General features: G+C 40.6%; 1 protein-coding gene and 1 long non-coding RNA gene across 4 annotated transcripts in view; one reads left to right on the top strand and one right to left on the bottom strand.

The window, feature by feature from the left end:
- Window positions 1-1,530: 1,530 nt before the first annotated feature.
- Window positions 1,531-14,446, top strand: part of LOC134392862 (serine/arginine-rich splicing factor 5-like) — a 24,152-nt gene continuing 11,236 nt past the window's right edge. Inside the window, exons 1-6 of one of the 3 annotated variants that reach the window (XM_063117577.1) lie at window positions 1,531-1,627; window positions 1,976-2,040; window positions 2,587-2,718; window positions 7,884-7,954; window positions 9,574-9,666; window positions 11,968-12,040. In XM_063117577.1, the coding sequence (XP_062973647.1) occupies window positions 2,593-2,718; window positions 7,884-7,954; window positions 9,574-9,666; window positions 11,968-12,040 (363 nt within the window). In that variant the 5' untranslated portion in view covers window positions 1,531-1,627; window positions 1,976-2,040; window positions 2,587-2,592. Of the gene's footprint in view, window positions 1,628-1,975; window positions 2,041-2,581; window positions 2,719-7,883; window positions 7,955-9,573; window positions 9,667-11,967; window positions 12,041-14,446 lie in introns of all 3 variants that reach the window. The other 2 variants (XM_063117578.1, XM_063117576.1) reach the window with 2 other exon arrangements.
- LOC134392863 (uncharacterized) overlaps window positions 11,900-14,446 on the bottom strand; it is a 23,211-nt gene continuing 20,664 nt past the window's right edge. Inside the window, exon 4 of the long non-coding RNA XR_010025069.1 lies at window positions 11,900-12,099. This is a non-coding gene — a long non-coding RNA (uncharacterized LOC134392863). The remainder of the gene's footprint in view (window positions 12,100-14,446) is intronic.

The following is a 14,446-nucleotide window of genomic DNA, read 5'->3' as shown; positions in this document are numbered from 1 at the left end:
CACTCTTTTTCTCCCCCTCTTCCAGTAAAGTTCATCCATCATGGTGACCAAGGGGATGCCTTCATCTTGCCGAGTTGGTGCCATGTTCACCCCCAAACCCTGCGGATTCACTCCTATGGGGTGGCATTGGGTAATCCCCACACCAAGGAGGGAGCACAGGGTTTCCGGCGTCATCCAGGTACTGGAGTCCTCCCTGCTCTTCCTGGCTTTCAGCAACCAATTGCCAGACGCCATCTTCCAGAACTCCCCCAAATCCACCATGGAGTGACATCAAGCAGCAGAAGAGCTGGGGTGACCTCGCTCCCACTGGAAAAGTTGAGGGGAAAGCCCTGTGGTGGCTGTGTGATATAACTGATGCAGCACAGATTCACAGCCAACACGAAGCTTTGAGCACATATAGACAGCTATATTTCACCGCTAGGACTTGCTCAAGAATGTATCAAGATGACTTATTCTGAATTAGATCATTGCCCCATCTAGCCTAGTCCTGTTTATTCTGATGAACAACTCTCCAAGGTCTCAGGTAGTGGTTTTTCTTTTAGCCCTGTTACTTAACATCCTTTCTAAACTAAAGATGACAATATGCTGACACCTGCTTTACTGCTGAACTATGCCCACTGTATTTCTACATTTGATTGATTGATTAGTTGATTGAGACTTATAGAATCCCCTCCATCCCAAGGACTAGGGGTAGGTAACAGTAAATATTCTACCACAGCTTTCGCCAACCTGGTGCCCTCCAGATGCACTGAACTACAACTCCCAGAATCCTGGCTGTGGGTAGGGGTTCTGGGATCTGAAGACCAACACATTTGGAGGGCACCAGGTTGGGGAAGACTATTTTCTGGTCATCAAAAGCCATTTTGAATAGAAGCGGTTTTTGCCACTTCAAGCACAGCTTTGGCTATTTTTCGGAAAACGGAATTGCAAAGATGCCTCTATAGCGCGGCAGAAGTTGAAATAGCCTTCCCCAACCTGGTGCTCTCCAAATGTTTTGGACTACATTCCCCACCATTCCTGACCAGTAGCCATGGTGGCTGGGGCTGATGGGAGTTGCTGTCCCAACACTTCTGGAGGGTACCAAGCTGGGGAAAGCTGGGTTTATTTTATTGTTTGAAAGCACACATCTGTATCGAAGCATAGTAATCCGAGCGCGTAGACATAAATGAGCATGGAGAGGCCAGTCGTTATTCTGGATTAATTAATCTGGAATAAAAACATGTTTTATTTACACGACCTCACTGATGTTCCAAAACTGCATGCGATTAACACTTAGGAGGACCAGGCGGTTGTTGTGTAACACTTTTCCTCAGAATGACAACATATCCCATCCTGCCTTGCTACCAACCCCCGCTCTCCACGAGGCCGTCCTGGACAGCAGCCGCCTACAATTCCCAAAGATGGAAGCCCTCCCTCTCTCCGTGTCTAGTAAGGCGATTGGGGCGCGCAATGACACCTGGGAGCTGTAGTCCGCAAGCGGGTTGGAGGGAAAGGACTGCGCAGCCGCAGCCGCCTTTGCTGCCGCTCCTCCTAGGGGAAGTAGCGCCGCCATTTTCTCTGGCGGACCGAAGTGAGTGTCGCGGGCGCGCACGGGGGCAACGAGTTTAGTGAAACGCTAGCAACGCGGGTGAGTGTCCGTCTCATTTCGGGAGAGGAGCCCGGGGCGGAGCAGCAGGGAGTGGAAAGACGAGGTGGCGGAGCCCGAGCGGCAAGAGCGGGCAGGCTTTGTTTATCCGTTGCGGCAAACGGAGCGCAGCCAGGCGGTGAGGCCGAAGCTCAGCCTTCGTTGGGCCCTGTGTGGTCTCCCTTCCCGGTATTGGCTACTCAGCGAGGGCTTCGCCTCCCTCTCCCCAACGACCGCCTCCTTTTCGGCTCCATTTCTCTCGACCCATTGCCGCTAACAGTCTTGCTTCTTCCCCCCCCCCTTCTCCCCTTCTGCCGCCTCCCCCCCCCCGCCGTTTTTGCTTCCCTGCAGGTTCTACAAGCCAGACCTCGTAAGCATATCTAAACAATCAAACTTCACCCCATCCCACTCGAAAGGTAATTATTGGGAAAGAAATGCATTTGCGTGGGAAATAGCGTTAATTTATATTTGCTGTCTGTCTTGTACAACCTTGGGAAGTACCTCGTGGTAGTTCTGGGCCTGATTCTGGGTCGTCATGTACTCTAGGGGTGTTCTGGTTATCTTTTACTAAAGCCACCTCCTCTTGCTGGAGAAGCGTGCTGGCCTTTGAATTACACAAGAGTTATGTGCAACTTGAAAGGCTTTCATACTCCCACACCAGTAGGAGTTAGTGCAAGGAATGAGAACTGCTTAAATATTTATTTCAGTGGAGTTGATGTTTGACTACCTCTCTTAATAGTTCATTGGGTGCATTCATGATAAATTTAGACAGTTTCAGTTGTCTGCATCCATATTGGTATGCGATTTGTCACAAGCACAGTAAAAAAAGAAATAGATTATCATAAATACATTACCGTCAGTTGTCTAATCTGTATTTATGATCTCTGCACCTTGCTGGTTTTTGGTATAAATTTAATAAAACTCATAATGAGAACTACTAAATTTCATTTTTTGCAGCATAGATTAAAATGAGTGGTTGTCGTGTCTTCGTTGGACGTCTAAGTCCTCATGCTCGGGAGCGAGATGTGGAGAAATTTTTCAAGGGATATGGCCGTATACGTGAGATCAATCTGAAAAATGGTTTTGGTTTTGTGGTAGGTGTATCTATTTTTAAAGATGTTTTCTATAACTGAACTTTAAGACTATAGATAACTATCAATACATTATACTGTACAAACAATAAGAAATGTGATTAAGTAAAACATCAGAAATGTTAAACTTACACCTCTTTAACTGTCTAGATCTTTCTGTAAAATGTTCTTGACTTATAATAACTTGCTATTACAAAAGGGAATTCTGATGAATGACTCTTTGGAATTAAATGGAGAAATGGATATTAGGTGAGATATATCAGCCTTACACACATAATCAGGATGGTGGTAAGCATATGCCCTATTTCGCTCACCTGAGCTCCCCCTCCACCCCAACATTTCTCTCCATTCCTAGAATAGAGGGATCTGCTTTTGTAATCTCTCCCCACCCCTAAAGATATTGGAGAGACAAACAGGACTGCTACCAATTTTAATGCAGTGTTTCATTATTATGTAATTCTAATGGCAGTAGTATCCCTTCTCTCTCTTAGACTAAAGGTAAATAGGGTGGTAAGTAAAGCTAAAGGCTTTAAGTCTGAGAGGAAGAAGGAGAAATGGGAATTGTGGCAACCTCCATTATAGGGGTGAACTAACTAGTTTTGAGTGATGTGCTTTTAGTACTAAAATCCCAGTGGCCTGATGGGTGTTAAAAGTCCAAAAACGAGAGAGTACTTTTAATAGGAATAATTAAGCTGCGTTTAGTAATTCTGAGTGTGCACATATTAATATAAGAAGTGCCTTTCTAGCCCACCATTGTTTGCAAGAATCCTAGGCACCAGCAGGCATTAGATGGTCCTCTGGGAGACCACAGTCATTTTCTGCACACCTCTGCTATCAAAATTGGATATGGGAGAGAAGGAAAACATCCAGGTCTGCCTGAATGGGAAGCACAACAAGATTGGTGGGGTGCATATCCTCCTTATGTCCCAGCCTTTCTAGTAGAAAGAGAAGGACAGGGAGAAATTAGTAATTGGCTGTTTTGCATTTGTCCATCCCAGAAAACTCAGTGGGGCTTTGTGGACTTCCATTCTCTGTTCCCCTACTAGTGTGAGAAGCCAACCAGTGCAACTGGTTTTAACCTGCTGATCAAAGGGGTATTTGGATTCTTCATCTTCCACTGCCCCACAGTCACAGTGAGGCAGAAAAAGAATGCTAGTGTACCCAGCTGATGCATATCCTATCAAACAGTGCCCTGCTGATGATAAGGCTCCATTTTGGAGATGACATATGTGACTTTGCACTCTGTCCCTGAAAGCAGGAGATAAGGCAGTCCAGGGCAGGATCTACACTACTGCTTTATATGGTCTATCACAGTAGTGACAATTGTTTAGGCCCAGGACATACTTCATATACAGTTTTCAAAATGTTTTTAAAGTGTTAAATACTGCTTGGTGTAGCTCTGCCCCAGCATTCAGTCTTCAGAGCAAGGGAGCGACACTCATAGCTGTTTCTTCCAAAGGGAGGGGGGAAGTTACATGTAAATAAAGTAGAGGCTTCTCTTTCCCTCCTTTTCCTGCACGGTGGAAAGTGGATAAGGCCACACACATAAGTTATCTTTACTCACCCCAGTTGAGTGTTAATTTTTAATTTGGTGTGCACCATCTTTAGCACTATAGATGCTTTAATAGGTACACCTCTAAAACACAATAAACAAGTTAAAATGTTTATGTACATAGAAATTTACAGAGTTGTTTTAGGAGGAGGCATATATAAAAAGAGATTGTGTTGACAACACAGCAGTGGTTGTTCCTGTACTGCTTTCTAATGATTTGTAAATATATCAGAATGGATTAATACTAGTAAAATGACTTCATGATTTTTTTATCTGTTCAGTCTAAAGTTACTTTTTCCAATTCACATTTAGAGAATTGCATGTCAAAAAGTTGTATTGAATCCATCCATCCAATAATAATAATCTTACCTGCCCCTCCCTCTGGATTGAGGTAGGGAACCACATAAAATACAAAAATGTTATAAAATACACAAAACTGATTAAAACATATAAAACTAATACATTGTTAAAATAACAGCCGGACTTCTTAAAATTCGACTGGGTAGGCTTGCTGGAAGAGATCCGTGTTTATAACTTTTTTATATTCAGAAAGACTGTTGAATTGACAAATGCTTCCAAGCACACACCTATAGGTGAAAAAGATGCTTTTCTTTTCTTTCACTTCAGTCATATTCATGTCGAAAAAGAAGCATCCAGTAGCAGGAATTGATACTAACAGCATGGCAGCCCCCATCGGCACTGTTGCACTGCTGGCTGTCCCCTGCCTCCAGAATACTGCAGCAGTATTGCAGAAGGGAAGGAGGTTTACCTTTGGGGCCTTTGCCATGAAGGATCCCATGCACCTTTTGGGCTTATGTTCCCCTCCTCCCAACCCGGCATCTCTATGCTTTGCCTGGGGAAGGAGTAGGATATTATGGCACACATAGTGGTACCAGCCACTTACTACAACTTTCTAATTAATTCAGATCAGTGCAACTGGGCTGTAAGGAATTTGGCAACTTTTGCAGTAAAGGGAGCTGTAATGCTGTATTTTTAAATTCCAGCTTTATGCTTTAAATACCAATGACCAGTCTGTGCTACTATTATCACTTTAATAAGAATTTTAAGTATAATGTAAGGAATACTATATTGCATAAAATACTTTGTATGATTGCTACTATTTAGTGATAAGACTCAAAATATATCAAGGAACATGTAGCTGCAGAAGATTTGCTCATTATATAGAATGTACTCTTCTATGTTTGTTTATTTCATGCATTTCTATACCGCCCAATAGCCGAAGCTCTCTGGGCGATTCACAGAAATTAAAACCATGAAGACAATTCAAAGTATAAAACAACAGTGTAAAAGAGCACAACCTGGATAAAACCCAGCAGCAATGTAATACAGATTTAAAACACAGATTTAAAACAACAGAGTTAAAAAACTAAAATAACAAACTGTTAAAAAACCTCTCTAGGGAGCTCAGTCCACAGCTGGGGTGCCACAAGAAAGAAGACCCTCCTCCTGGTAGGAGTGGGGGACATCCCCCAAACTTGCAGAATGGTGTAAGTCACATATGGGTGAGAAGGGAATCTTAGGCTGCAAAATGCCAGCTCTATTTGGAGCAAACGAGTATGTTATGTGAGCGTAGCATATAGCATGGAGCTGTTTTGTTCTGGAAGCAGATGGGAATATATCATAAGCCACTTCTGGATAGAAGCATTGCCCATTTAGTATGATTTTTATGATAGCACTTGCTGCTGAATGCTGCTCCTGTATCTATGCCTGGAAGATCTCCTGTGTACTTTAGTTGCGCAACTGATATGAGTGGTTAAACCAAAAATGATTTTTCAGCCTCTGTTCTTTTTCAGGAAGGTCTTAACTTTTATTTATATAAAGATTTTTGATTATTTCACAATAATTCTACCACCAAGCAGCAGCTGCCTTTCGCAGTTTCCAGGTACTGCATCCCTTCATTAAAAGAGGAAAAAATTAATCAGTACAGCAAACCTGGCACCTTCCAGACATGTTTGACTACAACTCCCAACATCCCCAGTCAACATGACCGATAAAATTGAGTGGGCTGGATATAGAGAAAATCATGTGGATGCTGTTTGTCAGAAGCTGATTTTTCTGCCCTTTCCTCCTCATGGCAGCCTCCCAAAAAACCTCACCCAAGAGTTAGGAGACCCTGCTGAATGTGGTTGATAGGAAGGGAATTGGGCAAAGGCACCTTCTGCAAGCAGAGTTCCCGTTCATGGAATGTGTCTCAGCCCAGTTTTCAGGGATCACCCCATGCCACAGCCCTTGTCATTCAGTATGGTTCCCAAACCTTGGGAGAAGCTTTTCAGAGTGTTTCCAGGGAGAGCAGGGGTGGGAAAGATGCTTTGGATAGTCCTTTGCGTGGGCTTAGTTCTGTATCAACCCCTTATGTATAATAAGAATAAGTTAAAAACTACACAATTCTGGTAGGTTAAGTATTTTAGTTCTAGTTAACCAAAAATATCCATTGTACTATATTTCTTCATTAACAGTATACTCTTTTTATTAGAACTTCCTTATAAAGATATTTTTGTGCATATACAGTGTCACCAAATAGGACAACGTCCTAACACCTTGCACTTCTGTACAAACCTGTTAGGATTCCTGCTGGTATTTAGTACAATCTATCCTGTATCTTATATTTATTTATTTTATTAAAACATTTGTATCCCGTCCTATATAACAAGGATCTCAGGGTGGTATACAGATAAAACCATACATATAAAATAGAACAATAAATAATATAATTCTGAAACAAATTAAACCAGTATGAAATTTTTAAAACAGTAAAATCCAATTAAAACAAGACAGTGTGCAGGCTGGTGGATTTAGCCATCAAAGGCTTTGTAAAAATTCTCCCTAAAAACCATATTAAATGAGCATCTGAATGATTTCACAGATACTAAAGCCTTAATTTTTAAATCGCTGTCCTGTGTTAAAGTACAACTTGAATGTGCTATATCCATTTCCATTAGTTTTTTATATATTTTGGGTAAAAGGCTAAAAAAAAACCCTCTGAGAGGTTCAAAAGATGTTAAACATCTATGATATTATAGATCAGGGTGGGTTTGCTGCATATGGCTTCCCCCCAGTCAGGGAAAAGCTTGTGTGCAGCAAAGCTGGGAAACCCAGCTGAGGGGTTGGCTGGGTGAGCTCCAGCAGGCATTTTGGCCAGGGTCTAGGTGATTTGGGGGATGTGGCTGTTGTGGCTAGCCATGGAGGGCTAGTGAAGGGGTCATCTGTCCCCATGCCGTTATAGCTCCCCATCCCTGTTACAGTACTTTGGATTTTGAAATTGTAAATATTGGGAAAACTAGGTACTCATGAGCCAGTTCAGTAAATGAAAGAATGCTACCATCTGCTGTGAAATCTGGTAACACATGCCAATGAAGAAATACTTGGAGCTAAGTGTTTTTGGTTTATCTCAGATTTTCAATTTTAGGAATATAAGAAGCTGTCTTATACCTAGTCAGACCCAAAATCCCCATTCCTGTTACAGTACTTTGAATAAAATTATATATGGTGTAAATGAAAGGATTTGGAGGTGGGCAGGGGGGTCCCTAGTGGGGAAATAAGATTTCACTCTTTAAAGATCTGACTGCATGATTCATTCCTTCTTTTCTTTTCCTAGGAATTTGAGGATCACAGAGATGCAGATGACGCAGTTTATGAACTGAATGGAAAAGAACTGTGCAATGAAAGGTAATGTCTACATATGCACCTTATTGAGACAAAGATTGTGTGTTTCATTTTTCCAAGGGAGGGAAAGATAAAGATGGCTGTCATGAAAGGGCATCTTATTTTTTTGAACTTATCGAAGTAGAGCTGGTTTTCCCTGTATTGCAGTTTTGCCTCTGCTCATCTTAGGCTTTGTGTCATGGTGGAAAACCGCCACAAACTTCATCCATTGAACCCTGCTTTTACTTACCTTCTAGATTCTGTTCTTGATAGAAGGGAGAGATGGAGTCTTACATGAACATATAATCAATGTTCATTTGAACAAATTTCTTCATTCCCCCTCCCCTGTAATTATACTCCTGGACATCATATGTAACAAATCAAAGACAGCTAAACTAAAATAATTATTTTATTAGAACTTTGGAAGTAGTCACTTTAGAGGTTTTTTTAAACTGAGTTGTCTAGTCTTCCTATAAAAGCTAAATTTCAAACTTCTAAGTTATATTAGCATTCAGAAACCACTTGCATCTAAGCCTCTGGCAAGGATGCCCAGCATCCTGTCCACACACCTAGGGATGGACAAATTCACCTCCGTCCGCACTGCTTGCCAGCCGCCCACTTACCCCTGTTTACTATGCTGTACAAGCCCAATCCCTCACTGAGCTACACTTTTGCGAAAAATGGGCAGCTTGGGTTTTTCATAAGTGTAATGTTGCATAAATGGTGACTATAAACCAATCACCCTGGAATCTTGCGTAACTGGCCATTCTGTGTCTGCCATTTGTTTAAAAGGCGTTTACATAAAACAGTGAGCTGGCATTTTTATGCTAAATGGTGCTTCGCTGAGGGATAACATGGCCACCGACTACGTTGGCTCATTCAGGGATACGAACAGGGGCGGATAAGTAGCGCTGTCTGCAGACTGGAGGCTGGGAGTGTAAGGAAGAGAGACAGTCTTTTCTCTTTTACATTTTCATGGAATCAGAATAGTAAGTTGGATGGAGCCTATAAGGCCATTGAGTCCAACCCCCTGCTCAGTGCAGGAATCCACCTTAAAGTGATCTGGAGAAGACAAGGAAAAGCACAAAGAAACTTCTTCACACTCCATCATGAATGAGAAAGAACCCCACTGCTCCCTCCTGTATTCTGGCAAGCATAGAGACTTTGGGAGAGTGGTGGAGTCTTGTCTCACTTGTGCAGAAGCTTGGATAAGACCCATCAGAAGTCTCTCTCCCACTGTTCCTTACCTTCTCTATTCCTTGACAGAAATGAGAGATGACTGGAGGATTTGATGAGGGGGTTTGTGGCAAGCAATATATTGGCTTGACTTTCTAGTCAGTCTCTTTGTCAACCCTTGAACAAATACATTAAATCTCTTATTCGGGAATCTTGTGAACAGTTTAAGTTGTATGTAACAGATGGATGTCTGAAGAACTTCAAGATAAAGTGAGGATGAGAGTTTATCTTGGTTGCACTGGTCTGAGTAGGTTAGTGTTTGCTTTTGTTTTCAAGTACCCCAAATTACTTTCTTTGATTTATTTGAATAATTTGGAGGAGGATGCCTATTCTTCATGTATTCATTTTAATAGAAAAAGATTGAAGTACTAAATAAGTGATGTGTATATTTTTCTTTTATATTGAAGAGTTACGATTGAACATGCCAGAGCCCGAAGAGGGGGTAGGGGCAGATACCCACAACGGTTCAATTATTACCAGTCTTATGGGGGTGGATCTAGGTAAGAAATCTGTTCTCTTTTAATGTAACCTCACTTGTGAAGTAAACTTTTAGAATATATGTCTGAACATTCTACATACATTAAGGACTGCTAAATATTTCACATTCTTAAGTAGCTGCTTGAGATTTCAACGTGTTTGTATGACCAGGCAGCTGGGATTTCTCTAGTCCTCTTTAACTTTTTAATCTTAGGTAGTGTAGTTCCATGATTGTATAACTGCACAGAATCTTGTGCTAACAATTGGTTCATTGAAGATGCTGAGATCCAACTATCATCTTTGAAGCTGAGAAAGAGGTGTGTCAGTGAAATCATTAATTACCACTCTGTAACTAGCTGAAGGGATTTATCAGTAGCATCTGATACCTTCTTTATGTCCATTAATACTGATTGTGATGCAGAAGTTATAATCAGCAGACCAGTTTTGTCAGAGGAGAAACTTCACTCTTAGAGCTCTGATCCTGTATGAACCTTACTGCAGAGGTATGCAGCTTGGTTCCCTCCAAGTGTTTTGGACTCCAACTTCCATAATTTTCATTGGCCATTCTGGTTGGGGATGATGGAGTTGGAGGGCATTTGGTTGCCTATCCCTGCTCTACTGGGCTTTGCATAAATGGACTGTGTTACAATCTTGGATGAGAGAGTGATGGACTGCTGATGAGTGCTATTGTGATCCAGGAAATAAATGCTAGTAATACGTTAAGTTTAGCAGAACTTGCAATAAAACAAAATTAGAGATCTGCAAGGAATGCTCTATAAGGCCAACATTTGTTTGCAATTTACAAAGGCCATTATAGAATGTATATCTGTAGAAAATATTACTTTTTAAAGGGCACTATTCAGTACTGCCACGGCACCTCCACTAGTTCCGTGGGACTTGACTGCGAGTGCAACAGGCAGGAACTAGTGCTTCTTAAAGCAGTACTGAAAGTGAGTGGAAATGCTTGTTTCTGGAATGGGATACGTCAGTGGAGCTCCCTTCTAGAAGCTCTGCTGACCTGCCCCATTCCAGAAGCAAGCATTCCCACTATTTCAGCTTGCTTCCACAACTGCTAGCTTACTCTTGCGCTACTCGTGGGTCCCGTTAATCCGTGGGCAGCATTGGATCCTGCCCCAAATATTTCTCTCATGTAAACTGTTTATTGTTCTACTACAAGCTGCTGTTTAATTTCACTACATGAAATTAATTAAACACTTGTAATTATTATATAAAGTATTGCTTTGAAACAGTGTTTTTGCATTTCATCCAGAGGCAGCCTTCTTGCCGTTCTCGTGTTTTTAAAAAACACATTGGGATCCAATTTTGCACATTGAAGCATGCTGTTTAGATTCTCTTTTCTTTAGTGCAGTGAAGTCCCTGCAGTAAGAGCGATCCAAGGTCCAGGCTAAAAGTAAACTTTTAAAGTAGGATATGTGACTGACATTCATGGGCATCTGGCATGGTAGTCACGTTCATCACATCGGCACATGGTGCCAGACAAGAAGAGACTACTGTTTCCATTAATGAAAAGTAGGACTCGGCCTGCTAGTTTGGGGATTCTGGAACTTCTGTTTAAATGCTCTGAAGATCTGGATATTCTGAAAATGTGGGACATTTAGAGATGTGCAAATGAAATGGAGTTGCCTCTGCTTCAATGTCCAAAAGGAGCATGTTAGTTATCACGTTTTATGTGATAAGAAAGAGCCACCATTTGGAATGGATTTTGGAAGCTAACTTGAAGAAATCAATGTACAGTTTACAGTTGCTCATATTATCACTTTATAACATTTGGTGTTTTGATGACAATAAGGCAGATAACACAAATGTATTAATACAAAATGGGCTAGATAGTGCCTCAGCTCACTGCAGCTTATTGAAGTACCATATTACTCTAGTAAGCATGCACTTATCCCCCTTGGGTTGATTCATGCATGTACGTTCATCACTTGATGTGAGTCTGCTAAATGTATGAACTCCATTGGAAAAGAATCATCTTAGGTGATGCCTTCAATTATGAAAGCTTTCTTGTGTTTGGCTGTTGCACACTTGGAGGTCATCAGCTGATGAACACATCTGTGTGAACTGGACTGTAGTCTTTTGGCCCATGTCTTGTCATTTTGGTGTATATTCAACTTGCCTTTTCTACTATAAACAGTAAGCAACTGCCTTATAGCCTTATCCCCATTGAAATAGAGAGTGGCTAAGTTTCTGTGAAGATGTGCTGGTTTGCTGACCACATGAAACAATCCATCAAAGCAGAATGCAATTCAGTTTTATGCAGGAGGTATACATGAACAGTAATGGGAAATATGTTTCTCTTGTAGCCAGTATGGTCCACCTCTTCGTACTGAACACAGACTTATAGTTGAGAATCTTTCTTCACGTGTGAGTTGGCAGGTGAGTTGGACTTGATTTTAAAATAACATTTGTTTACGCAAAACATGTTTTTTTGTTTCCTGAAGGAGGAGGCATAAAATTTAAGATTACAATTAAATCAGTCAGAATATTTTTATTAAAACTAAGGCTTAAAGTTTTCTAATTTACATATCAATGAATAAACGTTTAAGCAGTATCTTTCATTTTTAAAACTCAACAGCTGATTAGTGTTTCTTGGACAACTATAATCCTCATCTAATAAGAATAGTGAAAAGTCAATTTTAAAGCATTAATCTTTTCAATTAAAAGGCATGTCTCGCTCAATGGGAAGGTCTGCAGCTTGTTTCCAGTTTGTATCTGGCTTCAATAGAATGAACAGAATGGGTACATGGTTAAAGTTTGCATTCCTAATGCAAGGAATTTTGTGCATTTAGTGAAAGGGGATTGTGGCTTAGATTGAGTAGCTAACATGTATTTTAAATAATATCTAACTTGTACATGAATTTGGTAATAAATATTGGCACTGAGACTAGTTTTCTTGCAAAGTCATAGCTTTTGTTCTTTTTCCCTGCAAGTGATGAGAAACACGTTATTTATGCCTGAAAGCTTATGCCACAAACCTCTTTGCCTTTAAGGTGTCCACCAGATCTTTGCCCTTTTAACACTTCTATGCCAGTGAGATTGCATCTACCTCAACTGGTTTGAAATATTTGTAAACGTTTTTAGCAAACCTGAACCACTTCATACTCCACGTACTCCTCAACAACCATGGGGGTCAGTTACCCTGTCGTTTCTCATGTCTTTCCCCCTTTCAATTTTTCAAAAACTTATTATTTAACTTGCTAAACTATCTGGGATCCGATTTATCCCTGTTGAAACGAATGGGAAAGTGTAATGATCAAACACCGAGAGCTAACTCTGATCCATTCTATTTCCAGCAGTTTCTCAAAATAGGGTAGGGAAAACCTTAGCATTTTTCCTGTATCATAAATTCCATTTTTATGTGGTTCACAGAGTACTGAAATAGATTTTTTCTGTTTTTGTAAAAAAATAAAATCTTTACTTTCCTCTGTACCACCACCACCCAAAAAACCCAAAAGGACTTCAGGGTCTGTTGGACCCCAAGAGCAATTTGACCCTCAGGGGTGAGTTTTGCTCCAACTTGGCTTTATCTTATTACAGGAGTTAACATAGTACAAACTTGCAGCACTGATTTCTTAATTGTAATGTTCTTTTGAAATATAAAAAATGCCGGGTTTCTTTGGGTCCTCTTCCATTATTTACTATGAAACTAGTAATGTACCTAGGTATTTTTTTTGTTTCTATTTTGCTTTACCTTCTGTTAATATTGTGAGGTTCAATGTACCCTGATAGTTTTTGTGTTAACTGTTTTTGGAATGTGATTGCCAATAACATCATGGTTCTCCCCCCCCCCCCCCTGTTAAATGAGTCATTTTAAAACCAATCATAATCTTTATTTCTAGCTAGGATTTTAAAGGGGTCCATTGGACACAAATAGATTGATACTGTCCACATAAAAATGGTGGCAGGTTAAGTTAGCTATTTCACATACTAGATAAATAAGAAATAGTTCTTGGTTGCAGTCTTTCAGTCCCTTGAGAGCTGCTTTACACATTATAGATTCCATGCAAGTGTGTGTATGCTTGGATGGGGAGAAACTTGTGTATCCCATCATGTATAATCACATATGTATTTTACCACATATATTCTTCTGACCAATTGCCATCTCTGCTGTGCAAGATGGCCTTTAGCTTGGCAGGCTTGCTATACCAAACAATCCTTGATAAAATGAATAATATTTACCATTAATCTGAACATTACTTGTGATTCTTCCCTTTCGTTACTGCCTTCAGAATAGCTTCCTGTCTCATTTAGCTTTTATACCTAGCAAAGCTATTTAATCTTCCACTGCTTCATAGACTTTGAATTCTAAGAGTTGATTCCAGATTTAGGCATGTGCAATGGGGCTGGCAGAAGCACACTTCTCAGCACCTTCTTTTGTGTAACATTTTCAACAGGCTCAAGGGACTGACATGGGGAGAGGGCTGGGAAGTCCATGTTCACTAGTTTTGTTGCACCCACCTAAATCTGGATCCAACTCCGAATCTGAAACAGATCTCATTGAGCCAGTAAAGTAATATTTAAATATGTGAATTAAATGCAGTAGGTTTAAGAAATTAGCCCATATATCTCATCTAACTTAAAGCTGATTATGAAGTCATGGTAGCCTTTGCTTTTATAATACTATATTTGTATAATGCTTTCTTACAAAGAAGGTCTGAAAAAGAAGCTTCAGTTTTGCTGTATAGCTTGTAGCATGCATTCAGGACATGTTAACGTATCTGTGCAAGTCCTTCTGCAACTGTGAATGTTTCAACCATCAGTTTCTGGGTGTAATGGTTGCAT

The sequence above is a fragment of the Elgaria multicarinata genome, chromosome 2 (assembly GCF_023053635.1).
Source record: "Elgaria multicarinata webbii isolate HBS135686 ecotype San Diego chromosome 2, rElgMul1.1.pri, whole genome shotgun sequence".
Lineage (NCBI taxonomy): Eukaryota > Metazoa > Chordata > Lepidosauria > Squamata > Anguidae > Elgaria > Elgaria multicarinata.
This window is presented reverse-complemented; position numbering and strand designations above follow the sequence as displayed.